The sequence below is a fragment of the Saccopteryx bilineata genome, chromosome 12, assembly GCF_036850765.1.
Source record: "Saccopteryx bilineata isolate mSacBil1 chromosome 12, mSacBil1_pri_phased_curated, whole genome shotgun sequence".
In the NCBI taxonomy this organism is placed as follows: domain Eukaryota; kingdom Metazoa; phylum Chordata; class Mammalia; order Chiroptera; family Emballonuridae; genus Saccopteryx; species Saccopteryx bilineata.
In genome coordinates, this window is record NC_089501.1 from 58,447,631 (window position 1) to 58,464,337 (window position 16,707).

General features: G+C 55.9%; 1 protein-coding gene across 1 annotated transcript in view; it reads right to left on the minus strand.

The window, feature by feature from the left end:
• Positions 1-16,707, minus strand: part of WDR27 (WD repeat domain 27) — a 123,704-nt gene that overhangs the window by 74,544 nt on the left and 32,453 nt on the right. The window contains exons 18-23 of the mRNA XM_066248169.1: positions 15,762-15,859; positions 14,443-14,532; positions 8,960-9,081; positions 7,458-7,591; positions 5,741-5,838; positions 3,342-3,490 (exon numbers count right to left, since the gene is read on the minus strand). Coding sequence (XP_066104266.1) covers positions 3,342-3,490; positions 5,741-5,838; positions 7,458-7,591; positions 8,960-9,081; positions 14,443-14,532; positions 15,762-15,859 — 691 coding nt within the window. The remainder of the gene's footprint in view (positions 1-3,341; positions 3,491-5,740; positions 5,839-7,457; positions 7,592-8,959; positions 9,082-14,442; positions 14,533-15,761; positions 15,860-16,707) is intronic.

Below are 16,707 nucleotides of genomic sequence, written 5' to 3' on the forward strand. Positions count from 1 at the left end.
GTCCGAGCCTTCTCTGAGCTCCAATGTGTTCAGTGTAGACCCCCTGGTTGGCAAACTGCTGCTTGCGAGCCACATGTGGCTCTTTGGTCCCTTGAGTGTGGCTCTTCCACAAAATACCACATGCGGACGCTACCTTGATAAGGAATGTACCTGCCTATATAGTTTAAGTTTAAAAAATTTGGCTCTCAAAAGAAATTTCAATCGTTGCACTGTTGACATTTGGCTCCGCCGTCTAATGAGTTTGCCGACCACTGGGCTAGACCAAGTTTTCATGGCACTGTGATAAAGTCTAGAAAGAAATAAAGACTAGAACAAGTAAAAGACAAATAAAGTAGGTATTTAAACAGAAATGCTGACAGACCGGTTTCCACACAGAAAGGGATGGTGATGACGATGTTGACCAAGGTAAAAATGACCACAGAGAAAAACTCAAATATCAGGTGGTGAGCCAAGGGCTCTTTCTAATGAGTCATACACTTGAGAGGCGAGGAGCAGCAAGTGTCAAAGGCGTGGCACAAACACGTTTTGATGTAGCACTGGCAGCAGGAGACATCCCACAGGATTCACATTGGTCTTCACGACTGAAGTACTTCATTTCAAGGGTGACAATATTTGGCATATTTCTCACTGAACTGTAGTAACTGAAGACTCAAACTAGAAACACTTATCAAACATTTAACTATAGAACATCGTAAGAGATACTTGCATGTTAGAAAGCCTCCTCTTCAGGCTCTGGCCTGATGGCACAGTGGTTAGAATGTCAGCTTGGCATGTGGAAGTCCCAGGTTTGATCCCCGGTCAGGGCACACAGGAGAAGCGACCATCTGCTTCTTTCCCCCTTATTCTCCCATAGCCAGTGGCTAGACTGCCTTAAGCATGGCCCCAGGCATATGCTTTGAGGATAGCTTGGGTGGTCTGAGCATTGGCCTCAAGCACTAAAAATAGCTTAACTGATTAGAGCATTGGCCCTAGATGGGGTTGCTGGGTGGATCCCAGTCGGGGCACATGCAGGAGGAGTCTATCTCCCCTCTTCTCACTTAAAAAAAAAAAAGAAGAAGCAAGCTTCCTCTTCAGATGGACATTATATATGGCATTTTGATAACAATATGTTAAACACTTTTAAATGCTCTTTGTCAAACTTTAACCCCTAAAATCTGTATGCCGACTAGCCTTGTCAAGAACACTGTCGCCCTCTGCATTCACACCTGATTTCTACAGAAGCTCCGTGTCCTTTCCTCTCTGTAGGGATGCGCAGCTGTGATTCAGTCCAGCAAACACTGACTTAGTGAATTACAGTTCCCACGACTGTTCCGGGGCCACAGCGGGGACAGAGACCAAATGCACTGAACGTCTGTAAGTTACACACCTCTGCCTGAACATCTCACTAGACAAATTCAGCAGGTCAGGCTAACCCTTTGACATTCTGTTTCAAAACACTGCCTCTAATGAATGCACTGAACGTCTGTAAGTTACACACCTCTGCCTGAACATCTCACTAGACAAATTCAGCAAGTCAGGCTAACCCTTTGACATTCTGTATCAAAACACTGCCTCTAATGAAGAGGGGGAAGTGGCTCAACCCAACGGGTGGTGACAGAAGGCGACTGTGGGTGGTGGGCACACAGTGCAACATATATAATCTGCCAACCAATGTCACCCCAATAGATTTAATAAAAAAAAAGGTACCTTATAGAGTTATTCTTGAATTTAAAAGAAACCATAGTATCTGAAAAATATGACAGGTACCAGGCTAACAATCATGTTAAATATGATTCAATTATCCAATTTATTTAAAAGCCAGAAATACGTTAAGGTCTAATAATCGACTTTAACCCCAATCCTGACTGATCTCAGCATGAAATTAGCAGCCCATGCCCATGGCCTCAGATACAGAGCAGGTTGTGAGCCTGCTCCGGCCACAGACCACCATGCGGAGTCCTCACCCCACCCCCAACCCCCCAGGACACGACTCAGGACCCAGGCGCCATCCCCATGGGCCTGATCTGAAGTCTAAATCTCAGCAGCCTCGTAAAGGAGTTACAACATGCTTCAAAGGGATTCCTGCGTTCACCGGGACCTACTGCACAGTGTTTAGAATATTTTTGTTGTTTTCATGCAAGAAGGCTCTGTACTAATAAAGAAAGCAAAATAATCTTTTCTTCAACAGCTCTCTCCAAGCTGGTATTTTCCATTTGTAACAGGAAAGCTTTCTCATACCATTTGAAACATCCTAATTAAGACTCTGAAGGTACAATATTGGGGGGGAAGTGTCGAGACAGATACCTGTCTGAACCTTCAGAAGCCCCAGTCCAAGACCGAGGAGGCCCCACCCAGCGAGTCCGTGATGGGCCCTGCAAGTCCCCAGCCACCTCGCAGCCGGCCCTGGGGGGTCAGGCCTCCACCCCGGAGCCTGACCCCGACCTGGGCTGATACTCCCTCCACACGCACAGCCGTCTGCATGGCCGTCCAGACTGACAGCTCCCAGGGTCCTGGACCCAGAGCCTCAGGCCTGCTCCAGCTCGGAATCTGGGGCCCCGCCCACTGCACCCCAAAACAGTCCCGTGCCGGCCCACGCCCTCAGTGCCCAGTGGTCCAGAGGAGCAGAGGAACAGAGGGGACTCTGCAGTCCTGACTCTGTCCTTTCTTTCCCATTCGTACCGGGTACAACACGCCACGGGCTATCAGACTGGAACACGAGGGAAACATGGGATAATGTACTAAACTTCTGGCCGGTACAGAACCTCAATTTAAAACATGATAACCGTGAGTCATAACATGATTTCAGAAGGCATTATAAATTAAACCTCCAATTTGGAAAGCCATTCCAAATATACCAAAAATCAAAACTGTCCAAAACAAAAGCGTGTTCCCAAGTCTCTCAAGTGCTGTTTTCAGTAACAAAGTGTCTTCTGACCTGAACTGTGAGACAGGATTCATCTACTCATCTCAAACCCCAGACCTGAATCGTCAGCTGTGGGAAAGGTTGAACCGTTTCTCTGTCAGACGGACGAGCTACATCCTAGAGACCAGCCACTGACTCGTGCCGGCTGCCTCGCTTTCCTGGAAACCCAGGAGACTGTCACTCCGCCCGTCAGCGCTGCGGTGCCCAGACCTGCATCAGCTTGGGAGAACGCATTACCAGTGAAGTCGAAAAGTGGGCCCACAAAATCAACAAAGAACAATGTGTAAAAAGTAATATCCAATATGATGTGAAAAGATGTTCTAATGTCAAACATCAAAGATTGGAATAACTTGAGCCACAAAAATGAACATTTAGTTCAGTGACAAACACGAAACTGCATCGCATTTCTATCAGTGACACACTATAAACAACACTTTACCAAAGATGTGCAGCACCAAAAACTCACTGTATTTTGACAGATTTGGTGGACAGGCCGCGAATGGGCTCCCACGATCACAGCTGCACTGCGGCCTGCATTGAGGTCGAAAACTTCCAAAGCCCTGTTCCTGCCGGCGGTCAGCACGAGGTCTGCAGGATTCCGTTAGGGAACACATCTAAGGCCCTTTGTTCTGTCAGCAGACACTGCCCAGAGCCCCACAACTGGACAACAGCTGTGATCAGCTGCAGAGAAGCCTTGGTCTCAGCCTCACTCCTCACGTCGGCCCCACGTCTGACAGGAGCTGGTGGGAGTCGGGGGGCACACTGAGGGGGACAATGGGGAGACCCCGGGTGGCACAGATCTCGAGGTGAAAGACTAAGAGTTCTCCTGATTGGTAAGCGAGGTCTGCAATGTCCAGGGAACAGTGCAACCTGGAGACGGTGCAGCCGGTGAGCATGAACCGTGTAGGCCCAAGATACACATCAGCAGAGCCGGGAGGTGGCCTTGTCACAGGCACCAGGCTGCATGAGCGGAGGACTCACAACTGGGAAGTGTGAGGAACTCCATGAGCTCAAGGCATGAGGGCAGTTTATGAGCTCAGGGTTCACGTGACCACCAGAACTACCCCACTGTCAACGTTTATCCCAGAACACTAAAAAATATCAATATATACGTGGTAGAAAAATATACCAAAATACAAAAAGGTATACATAGGAGAAAGAGTACTAGATTTGCTAATAAATCCAGCGCTAACACCAAAATATGCAGAAACCATCATTCTCGGCTACAATCATCAGAATGACACATCTCTGCTATTAGGGGGCCATTTTGTTTTTGTTTTTCGTGAAAGGTTCTAGAATAAAAATAACAGCTATCCAAGAGAATACTGTATACTAGAACCTTCTAACACGAGTCCTTATGGAATTTGAACCACAGAACTCTCCAAAAGAATTCAAATTAGGCCTTTAAGTAAATGAAAATGTTATACAGTAAATCCCAATTTAAATGAACAGGAATGGTGTTAGCCATTAAAACTCAGAACAGTGACAGTTTCGCTGTCAATTTTATGTCCCAGTGAGGAGCAGCTGCTGTGAGTGTGAGCCCCTGTTCAGGGTGACGTGCTGTTTCTGACCCGAGGCTGTGACAGGGAGGACAGCAGAGTGGCTGCAGGTCACTGCTGAGTGTGAGCCCCTGTACGGGTAACGGTGACGTGCTGTTTCTGACCCGAGGCTGTGACAGGGAGGACAGCAGAGTGGCTGCAGGTCACTGCTGAGTGTGAGCCCCTGTACGGGTGACGGTGACGTGCTGTTTCTGACCCGAGGCTGTGACAGGGAGGACAGCAGAGTGGCTTCAGGTCACTGTTGAGTGTGAGCCCCTGTACGGGGTGACGTGCTGTTTCTGACCCGAGGCTGTGACAGGGAGGACAGCAGAGTGGCTGCAGGTCACTGCTAAGTGTGAGCCCCTGTACTGGTGACGTGCTGTTTCTGACCCGAGGCTGTGACAGTGAGGACAGCAGAGTGGCTGCAGGTCACTGCTGAGTGTGAGCCCCTGTACTGGTGACGTGCTGTTTCTGACCCGAGGCTGTGACAGGGAGGACTGCAGAGTGGCTTCAGGTCACTGCTGAGTGTGAGCCCCTGTACGGGTGACGGTGACGTGCTGTTTCTGACCCGAGGTGGTGACAGTGAGGACAGCAGAGTGGCTGCAGGTCACTGCTGAGTGTGAGCCCCTGTACGGGTGACGGTGACGTGCTGTTTCTGACCCGGGGCGGTGACAGTGAGGACAGCAGAGTGGCTGCAGGTCACTGCTAAGTGTGAGCCCCTGTACAGGTGACGTGCTGTTTCTGACCCGGGGCTGTGACAGTGAGGACAGCAGAGTGGCTTCAGGTCACTGCTGAGTGTGAGCCCCTGTACGGGTGACGGTGACGTGCTGTTTCTGACCCGAGGTGGTGACAGTGAGGACAGCAGAGTGGCTGCAGGTCACTGCTGAGTGTGAGCCCCTGTACAGGTGACGGTGACGTGCTGTTTCTGACCCAAGGCTGTGACAGGGAGGACAGCAGAGTGGCTGCAGGTCACTGCTAAGTGTGAGCCCCTGTACTGGTGATGTGCTGTTTCTGACCCGAGGCGGTGACAGTGAGGACAGCGGAGTGGCTGCAGGTCACTCCATCGGCGACAGTGCCGAGAGCCGGGGTCAGAGCACCCCGCCGTACGCCAGAGCCCCCACCGCAGCCTCTCTCCTCTCTGAGGCGCTCCTCCCTGGTAAGATCGCGTCACTGGAGTGACTTACTCGGAGTCTGCGTGTCCCCCCGCCCAGCACAGCGCCCGGCGCTCCAACGCGGAGCAGACGCTTTGGCTGACAACTGCTGCTCAGGCAGGGACGCCCGGAGGTGGGAGAAAGGATACAGGAGTAAAACTCGTTGGCGGCGGACAGGCTGGTGATCTCCGTGGCACCTGTCGTGAGGAGCCTGAAGATGGGGGTGCAGTGGCTCCTCCGGTTGTACCTGGAGAAGAGACAGACGGACGGACGGTCAGCACCACAGCCCCTCCCACACAACTCAGCGTGCTGCCTGGAAAGGTGACAACGAACGTCATGTCACCCCATAACCACGCTCTATAGCTCGGAGGGAGTGTGACAGCTCTCACCTACCTTCACAAAAACTTCATGAAAAGTATCTTTATGTGCAGATGAAAATAAGCCATTGCCCTCTGTGAGAAAGCAAACGTTTCCAATTCTCAAATGATTATGTATCGTTAAGGAGACAGCCAACTGATTACAAACGATTCGTATTTCTATTCGAACATAATTCTTAATTTTCCCTAGAGGTTTAACAAAAGCAGGGTCTGTGCACCCTTGACAGTGATGCACAGAGTGCACGAGCCCCTCAGCATCCCAGGGAGGGTGTGGCTGAGTTGTGACCTGGTGACCAGAGAGGCAGAGGGGGACCCAGGCTGGCCCAGGGGGGTGTGGTCGGGGGCACTGCGGGCACAGGCAGGTGAGGGGCGAAGCTGTTGGGGGCTCACTGAGGACGAAACGGGCCACCAGAGGCCACCAGCCCACACTGTCCACACTGTCCACAGGCAGGTGAGCTCTGAGTGGGGCCAGGACCGGGCTCCAGGGCACAGGGACCAGGAGGGGCAGCTGGGATGACCTGCACCCCGCGCAGAGCTCCCCACAGGATGGGGGGCAGAGAGCAGCCGGTCAGGGGGCGCTGGGAGAATGCACCCCGCGCAGAGCTCCCCACAGGACGGGGAGCAGAGAGCAGCCGGTCAGGGGGCGCTGGGAGAATGCACCCCGCGCAGAGCTCCCCACAGGACGGGGAGCAGAGAGCAGCCGGTCAGGGGGCGCTGGGAGAATGCACCCCGCGCAGAGCTCCCCACAGGACAGGAGCAGAGAGCAGCCAGTCAGGGGGCACTGGGAGAACTGTGGACAGTGTGGAGGAGGACAGACATTTCTGAGGACGGGTCGTGAGGAGGGTGGGTGCAGGCAGGTGGCAGAAACACAGTGACAGCAGTGACAGCAGACCTGAGGTCTGGGCGAGGGCACCCGTTGAGGGCACAGGGGTCACGGCTCTCAGTTGGGTGCAGCTGAACGCATCTTGACCCAGCACCCAGTCTGGAACCGGGGCTGAGGTGCCCAGAGCGCCTGGTCCGAGGGGCCGCACAGCGGAGGGCCGAGGGGAAGAACTGCAGAGACTGGGGGTGCTGGCACCTTCAGCAAAAGGCTCCAGGAAGGAGAGTGCAGACTGAGGCCACCAGGCCCGCCCCCCCCTGGGGAAACAGCAGCCTGGTGACAGGTCCTCGAGGCGGCACAGCCTGTGGCTCTGAGAAGTCAGTCTCCACCTCCAGCCACGCCCGGACCAGTGAGGCTGTAGGTCCGTGAGGGACACACAGGCCTGGGGACACCGCATCCCACACTCCCTGGGGAGCCCGCCAGGGACGCAGGCCACCTGCCGGCCCAGCTGGCCACAGTGCAGAGAAGTTGCACACGTGCAGAGAGCACCTCGGTACCGTGAGGTCTTACCGCCTCTACACGCACACGCTAGTTTTACACATAAGTCACGGATGGAACACGGCTGTCCCCAACCACAGGAAGAAAAGGCTCAGAAGGCCCGGCACTGACCTTTTTATCTCGTCTCTGCAAGTGTCCACGTGGTACTTGAGCAGCTGCAGGTCAGGGCCCGACGACAACAGGATGAAGGAGTCAATGTAATAGAACTGGGCCGCCCGCACGGGCTTCGGAAGCCGGTCCCTGCCCTGGGGGGCAGACCCGGGTCACCTGCCTGGCACGCTCGCCCCGAGGGGAAGCTTGCCCCCAACAGGATGCTCGCCCCCGACGGGAAGCTCAGGAGCTCACCCCCGACGGGAAGCTCGCCCCAGACCGGAAGCTCACCGCAGACGGGAAGCTCGCCCCAGACGGGAAGCTCGCCCCAGACCGGAAGCTCGCCCCAGACCGGAAGCTCGCCCCAGACCGGAAGCTCGCCCCCGACGGGAAGCTCCCGTCTCAGCACCAAGCAGCTTCTGCTCTAAACACGTCAACAGGTTTTGCTCAACCAATTTACAATTTTTGTTTCTTCTTCCTGACCTCTCCTAAAAGATGTCATATACAATTGAATTTTTCTATCATGAGTGTTTTGAGGTCTGGCCATTAAAAACTTTACCATAAAAGATACTTGAAACTTGGCAGCAATGATATTAAGTATATAGAATTCTGTTAAAGCCAAAATTTTTTTAAAGATTTTTTCATTTTAGACAGAGAAAGGGAGAGAGAGAGAGAGAGAGAAGGCGGGAAGGAGCAGGAAGCATCAACTCCCATATGTGCCTTGATGGGGCAAGCCCAGGGTTTCGAACCGCCAACCTCAGTGGTCCAGGTCATGCTTTATCCACTGCGCCACCATAGGCCAAGCTAAAGGCCAAGATCTTATTCAACAGGTTTTACAAAGTCATCCTGAGATGCCCAGGCTCCCATTTCTCAGCCGACACATGAAGTGTTCAGCTGCCCTAAACAAGCATCCTCTTGAAAGCCCGAGCCTGGCCAGTTCCCAGCCGGGCACTAGTTCTGCTGGTGCAACTCCTTTCCACAATGAGACTCAAAGAAAAATGCGAATAACATCGTTGAGAGCTGGCGACACACCAGCTCATAAGGTGAGAACTGGAACTCGTTCCCATCAGTACCCCTCCCCCTGGACTGACCCCCTCCCCTCCCCCTTTCTGCTTCCAAATGACCTCCTGTAAGTTCACTGCAACAGGCCGTCTTATCCCACAAAGGTGCTGTCCCTCCTCCACACAACAGACCCCGGGCCATCATCACCTCTACTATAAAACCACATCGAATAAACTTTTAAATGTATTCCAGTATCTTAGTCTTGACAGTTTGCCACTCTGAGACCATATCAGATGAAGGACTTCTTTAACTGCACGTGTGTGTGTGTTACACACGTGCGACCTCTTATACGTACATACACTTGAGAACATGTCAATCACTAATTTTCAGTGAACTGAAGCAAACTCCTGCTCTGCCCCATTCCCTGCCCTCCTGTCCATGGAGAAAGGTCTGTCCGCCCAGTTATGACCAGTCTCAGGATCACAGGGGACCATCGGAAATCAGCAGGAATCACCCATTACCAGGCTCAAGGCGAGCTCCCTCCTGCAAACCGACCACACCTTCAGGGTCCCGTCCAGAGAGGTCGACAGCAGCCACCGACCGTTGTGGCTCCAGCCCAGGGTGCTCACTGCCCCGTCGTGACCTGAGGAGACAGGCGGGAGAGGGGACAGGGACCCCCGTTACAGAGGTGCTAGCAGAACCGAAGCCCGTGTTCATCCACTGCAGTTTAAGGCTTTGTGCGGTTTCCAAAGAACATGTTTCCAAAATTCACACTTTTAAAAACACAAACTTCAAAATTATGTGCACATCCAAGAGCATGTTTTAAAAGAACCTTATAAAATGAAGAAAATTATAAAATATAGGGAAGCCTGTGGGAGTCACGAGAATGCTCTTTAAAGAACTTGGTTCTTTGAACGATGAAGGAAAAAGTCAAAGGGATTTACTGAACAGTCACATGTGATCCGCCCATGGTCATGGACCTGAACACAGAAACATGTGATCCGCCCGTGGTCATGGACCTGAACACAGGAACATGTGATCCGCCCGTGGTCATGGACCTGAACACAGTCACATGTCATCCGCCCGTGGTCATGGACCTGAACACAGAAACATGTGATCCGCCCGTGGTCATGGACCTGAACACAGAAACATGTGATCCGCCCGTGGTCATGGACCTGAACACAGGAACATGTCATCCGCCCGTGGTCATGGACCTGAACACAGTCATATGTCATCCATCTGTGGTCATGGACCTGAACACAGTCACATGTCATCCGTCTGTGGTCATGGACCTGAACAGTCACATGTGATCCGCCCGTGGTCATGGACCTGAACACAGGAACATGTCATCCGCCCGTGGTCATGGACCTGAACACAGGAACATGTGATCCGCCCGTGGTCATGGACCTGAACACAGTCACACGTCATCCGCCCGTGGTCATGGACCTGAACACAGTCACACGTCATCCGCCCGTGGTCATGGACCTGAACACAGTCACACGTGATCCGCCCGTGGTCATGGACCTGAACACAGTCACACGTCATCCGCCCGTGGTCATGGACCTGAACACAGTCACACGTCATCCGCCCGTGGTCATGGACCTGAACACAGTCACACGTCATCCGCCCGTGGTCATGGACCTGAACACAGTCACACGTCATCCGCCCGTGGTCATGGACCTGAACACAGTCACACGTTATCCGCCCGTGGTCATGGACCTGAACAGTAACACGTCATCCGCCCGTGGTCATGGACCTGAACACAGTCACGTGTCATCCGCCCGTGGTCATGGACCTAAAACGTCTCATCCAGAATGGAGGAGGCTGACTTCCAAGGTCACCGCTGGTCCAGGAATCTGAACATCACAAGCACATGTTCCCAAGTTCCCCTGTGGGTGAGCTCTCATACCAACAAACAGCTTATTTAATGTGCCCCATGGCTTTCCAAACACTTGGGAGTATAAACAAATGAGTCAAAAAAGAAAAAAAGAAGCTTAATCTCCCACCACTTCTGGCTTCCCACTTCTTATCAAAATGCCCCAAGAGGCACCAAAATCGGTGTTTTTCAGCCGCTGGTCCACCAGAAACCGCGTGCCGGTCTGCGGAAGAGTCCACCACCCCAGTGCTGCACGGTGTCTGTGATGGAACAGAGTCCGTATCTTCATGCAGCATCAGGGGGGTGAAGCTCTCCGTGGACTAGCATGCAAGCTGGTGGACCAGCTCCATCCCCGTACCACTGGCAGAAAATCACCGCCGGCCTGACAGTGGTGCTGCAGTGGACAGAGTGTCGACCCGAGACGCTGAGGTCTCCAGTTCAAAACCCACGGTTGGCAGCTTAACACGGGCTCACCAGATTGAGTGCAGAATCATCCCTGATCCCAAGGTCACTGGCTTGAGCCCAAGGTCCCTGGTTCAGCTGAAGCCCTCCTCCCTCTTCTGGTCAAGGCACGTATGAGAAGCAGTCAATAGGCAACTAAGGGCCTCAACTACGAGCTGATGCTTCTCCTCTCTGCCCTTCCCTTCCTCTCTCTCTCTCAAGGAAGAAGTAAAAAGAAGAAAATCACTGCCAAAATGACCACTGCAGTCTGTCCCTCGAGACACGTGGCCCCTGAGCTCTCTGTCACCACCGCCACTGGCCCCGGTTTGGCAGATGGCACAACACGTCTGAGGATGTAGCCCCAGCTTCTCATCAGGCAGTGGGAACGTCAGAATAATTAAAGGCACAGCTGACAGGCCCAGTTACCATCCATGCCCCTCCTACTACAGAGAAATAAACGGGCACTCAGAAGGGAGAAAGGAGGAGGCTGTCCCACAGCCAGGACAGGGTGCACCAGTCACCCCAGACACCTGCCTCTGCTGAGCCCTGACACATGCCTGGGAGCACGGCGCCCTGCACTGCCGGGCAGGACAGAGGGGACGCTGACCTGCAGCTCTAGCCCCACGTCCCAGACAGCAGCCAGTGGGGCCTGCAGGACGGTCACACTTTGCCCCATATCCAAGCACTTTGGGACAGAAACTGCAAAGATGAAGCCACCATGGCTGCAAGCAATTTTGCCATCACCAGGGTCCCGTGGTGGTCCTGTCCCCCTCCACACTGCTGACCACGTGTGAATTACACTCAGGCCTTTCCAGATGACACAGAGAATCGCAGCATCTCCAGAGCACACGCATCAGAAAACCAGAGGAACAAAACAGAAAAAGCAGGAAGACTTATCGGCCCGTCCACCCTGCAGCTCAGCTCCAGGACAGGACCCAGGAAACTCCGCAAACGTCTGAATGGCTCTGCTGCCCCCTGGTGTGCATTTCCGGCATTTCGGTCCCTGCTGCAGCTCAGCCGAGAGCGGTCACTGGTGATGCAGCCTGTTCACTGAACCACCTGTGTCAGGTTCTGCCACTCGGCCCAAGTGCTGCAACCCGCATGGTCCCAGGGAGGGAAGCCCCTGCCGTCCAGCTATGGAACTCTGAATGTGCCTTCTTACAAGCCAAGTGGCTCCCTTCCCTGGCACGCTGGTGAGGGCACTCTGACCCTCCCACCAACAAGCGGCAGAGAGCTGACGAGGCCACAGATCAGAGAGACGCCCACGGGAAGTCACCACGTGTAAATGGGCTCAGTTCTTCCCAGGTCGCCGTAACCCGCCCATCCCTCCCCTGTTCCTCCCGCCACTAACAGTGACCACCCTCAGAAACTGGGTGAACAGGGCCAAACCCTGCCCTGGACCCTCCCCTTGCCCAGAGCCAGGGTCCCTCGGGAAGGGGACGCCCCACCTTGGGGGTGAACACAGAAGGGGTGGCATGCAGAGCACAAACTGACCCTCTGAGTGACTGCCCCAGAATGTGTCAGCCCCTTGTCATGTGGGGGACCCAGTCCCGCCCCGAGTTCTCATAAACATCAACAGGACAGTGGTTCCTGACACCCACACTCCGAGGTGTGTCCTCAGGGGTGCTGAGCTATCCGGGAGACTTTTAATTTAGCTTCTAGTTTTCACCATCAAAATATCCAAAATCTACCATGTGTCTCGACTGTGACCGCGGAAAGCACCTGCCTCTCTGCCTCTGGGCGCTGAGCAGCCAGTCAGGTTCTCAAAGTGGAAGCGGACACAGATGGGAAATGATGCCTCTTTCCCCCAAAACAGCGCAGGAGCCCGTCTTCCAGGTGCATTTAAATGTCACTGCACTTCCCTGACGCGGTAGGAGCCACTTTCCACCCACACAACCCCTCCCCTCGAGACGAGTCCACAGAAACATCACCCCACCTGGACCAGCTGTTCAGCCGCCGACGCAGACGGAGCTCCTGGGGCTGCGGCTCTCAGAGCGCCGGCCCTGACCGGGGACGCTCCCGGCCGAGTCTGTGCAGAGCGCCGGCCCTGACCGGGGACGCTCCCGGCCGAGTCTCACAGCGCCGGCCCTGACCGGGGACGCTCCCGGCCGAGTCTCAGAGCGCCGGCCCTGACCGGGGACGCTCCCGGCCGAGTCTCACAGCGCCGGCCCTGACCGGGGACGCTCCTGGCCGAGTCTCACAGCGCCGGCCCTGACCGGGGACGCTCCCGGCCGAGTCTCAGAGCGCCGGCCCTGGCCGGGGACGCTCCTGGCCGAGTCTCACAGCGCCGGCCCTGACCGGGGACGCTCCCGGCCGAGTCTCAGAGCGCCGGCCCTGGCCGGGGACGCTCCCGGCCGAGTCTCAGAGCGCCGGCCCTGACCGGGGACGCTCCCGGCCGAGTCTCAGAGGGTGGCCCTGACCGGGGACGCTCCCGGCCGAGTCTCAGAGGGTGGCCCTGACCGGGGACGCTCCCGGCCGAGTCTCAGAGCGCCAGCCCTGACCGGGGACGCTCCCGGCCGAGTCTCAGAGGGTGGCCCTGACCGGGGACGCTCCCGACCGAGTCTCAGAGCGCCGGCCCTGACCGGGGACGCTCCCGACCGAGTCTCAGAGGGTGGCCCTGACCGGGGACGCTCCCGGCCGAGTCTCAGAGCGCCGGCCCTGACCGGGGACGCTCCCGACCGAGTCTCAGAGGGTGGCCCTGACCGGGGACGCTCCCGGCCGAGTCTCAGAGCGCCGGCCCTGACCGGGGACGCTCCGGGCCGAGTCTCAGAGCACCGGCCCTGGCCGGGGACGCTCCCGACCGAGTCTCAGAGGGTGGCCCTGACCGGGGACGCTCCCGGCCGAGTCTCAGAGCGCCGGCCCTGGCCGGGGACGCTCCGGGCCGAGTCTCAGAGCGCCGGCCCTGGCCGGGGACGCTCCCGGCCGAGTCTCAGAGCGCCGGCCCTGACCGGGGACGCTCCCGGCCGGGTCTCAGAGCGCCGGCCCTGGCCGGGGACGCTCCCGGCCGGGTCTCAGAGCGCCGGCCCTGGCCGGGGACGCTCCCGGCCGAGTCTCAGAGCGCCGGCCCTGGCCGGGGACGCTCCGGGCAGAGTCTCAGAGCGCCGGCCCTGACCGGGGACGCTCCCGGCCGGGTCTCAGAGCGCAGGCCCTGACCGGGGACGCTCCTGGCCGAGTCTCAGAGCGCAGGCCCTGACCAGGGACGCTCCTGGACGAGTCTGTGCAGAGGGACGGCAAGGACACGGCCATGGTCACCAGGCGCGGGCGGCACTGTGCCACCCTGCAGAGGCCCTGCCCCCCGGGGACAGGGAGCCCGCAGGCCTGGGAAACCCTGGAGGTGCCCGTCCCTGCAGGTGTGGCCTCCCTGCTGACCCAGGCTCACAGCCCACCCTTCCTGCACAAGTCCAGACACACGTGGATCCTCTGAGACTCTGGGCGCCTCCCGTGTGGTTCTGACACAGCAGCGCTGGGGCCACAGGCAGAGAGAGAGGCAGACGGGGCTGGGGACAGCCCTACGTCAGACTCAGGACAGTGGGATGGCGACACTGGAACATGGCTGCACGCCATCGCAAACCTACTTGTTAAAAAGTCCTCTGCCTTAAAGGAAACAAAAGCAGCCCTTAGTAATTAATGACCAGGACCAACATGCCCACCTGTCAGTCAACATTAACTGAAACTCAGACATGTTACCTGACAGAACCGCAGGTGTCCCAGTAAGATCGGAATCGAAGACCAGTGACAAGTGGTTGAGTAGACCGCAGGCCAGCCAACGTCCGTCTCCTGCTCAAGAAAGAAGACGTCCCTTACGAAACCAGTCTCAGGGGGCACACTGGCAACAGGGAAATGGGATTTTCAATTAACTCGCAGTCGTTTTTTCAGCGAGAAAATCTGAAACAAGCAGGTCCCAGCTCTCCTCGCCGGCCGACCCCCGGCACCGAGGGCTCTCGGCTCCCTGGGAGACGCAGCTCAGGCGGCTGCGTCCAGGACTGAGGGCTGACCAGCACCAGCACGGGTCTGAGTCCAGAGGGCCCTGAACCCCAGGCGCCCAGTCTTAGCCCTGTGCCATCCGGCCTCCCACCAGCAGACTGTAAGTGGCACATCCGGATAAGCAGCTCCGTCTAAACATTTCCCTAAGACAAGGTACAAATAAATTAAAGAGATTTCCTCCAGAGTATCTGAATGTGAGGATCCTACTTATATGGTCACATGCTTAGTAACAAGCACATCAAACATCACAGAGATATGTAGTTTACTGGTAACATTACAGACTTAGTTTCCCAACATTATTTTAAAACTTCTCTGTCTGGAATTCTATGAAAAGCAGAGGGAATTTTGCATGGTTACAAATAACAATAACCCTCAGACACCACCTGCAAGACTTTGAGCGACAGCCAGTCACCCACTCGAGGTGGCCGGGACTCACGTCCACACTGGGGGGGAGTCACAGTGCTCCCTCAGAAAAGAGCTCAGGTCGCAGAACTGGCTCCACGTCGCCCTCACGTTGCCTAGAAAAAGGCTGGTGTCCAGGGAGCCTGGTGGAGGCGCTTCGGTGCCCTGAGGACAGCGGGCTCCACACAGCCGAGCCCTGCCCAGGGAGGGACTCCTCGAGGAACGGGCAGCACAGATGTGACATCAAGTCGTCCCCCCGGGCACTGTCCTCAACCCAACAAGGAACCGGGGGACTGGGGTCCAGGGCAGAGTGGGGTCTGCCCTGCTGGCTTTTCTCCCCAGCCACGGAAGACCTCTCCCAGCAGCCTTCTTGCCAGGCTGGCCCTCGTGTGTGAGGGGCAGGTGGGGCCCAGGGCCCAGGCCCAGACCTGGGAGCTGCTGCTTGAGCCTGGGCTGGAGCCACCAGAGCTCGGCACCAGCCCCACGCACCCCGTGGGAAAGAGGATTCTGGTCTTAGCCTGAACTCAGGCTTTGCTGTACAACTTCAAGAGACTGAGACCTCTTAAAAATCTTATTTCCAGTGAACAGTGGGCAGCAACGTCCCTTCCGGAACACCATACCTGAGAACTGGACACAGCTCACGGCCACCGGGCCCTGCGCTACGGCGAGCCGCCTGCGGAGCTTGGTGGGCAGAGAGCTCTCCAGAGGGTACTCCTTGCTTGAGGGCGATGGGAGAGACAGAGGGGTCGAGGTGAGACTGAAAGAGAACTAAACACAGCGGGTCCCCCGCAACCTGCACAATCTTATCCCATCAGACTCGAATCCACACGTGTCAACTCACATCCAAAACCACGGAGGAACTCTTCAAACACAGCAGTCTTTTGCTCATTTGTACCAAAAAATGCAAGTATTTCTAGTACAAAATATGAAGAACTTATTGTATTCGATACAAACTGACACGAATACCGTGATGGGTTCGGGGAGGGTTGGCAGGAAAAGGTTTACGTCCCAGAGAAGCCTTCGGGTGTGACCTCAACGCGGACGACCACGTAATGAACAAGTGGCTTTCTTTCACCATGAAATCCGCCTCCACCCCCATTTGTAGGAGAAACCAGGGGAGGTCTGGGAAGAAAAGGCTGATGCAAACACTACAGGGCAAGGCCAGAGAGCAGGGGCGCCTGGGAGCCGGGCGGACGGCCAGCAGCCGTCTCCACACTGACCCTCCTGCTCACCAGCTGCAGGAACCAGGCGGCCAGACTCAAGGGGATGGTAAGGCCACACCAGGGGCAGCCAGGCTGGGGAGGCCTCCCACACCCTTCGCCCCCTGTGACCCAGACCCACGTGCAGACTCCGCCGGAAGAGAGTCACACCGGGCCCCGAAGGACGGGACAGACTGGAATCTGCACTCTCCACGCGTGTCCACACACTTACTTATCTGCAGGTATTTCCACACAATCACCTACACGCATCCATACTCTATCTGCACATGTCAAGTTATTCACACAACTGCACACTGATCCCCACGCATGTACACTTATTTGCACTTATCCACACATGTATCCACTC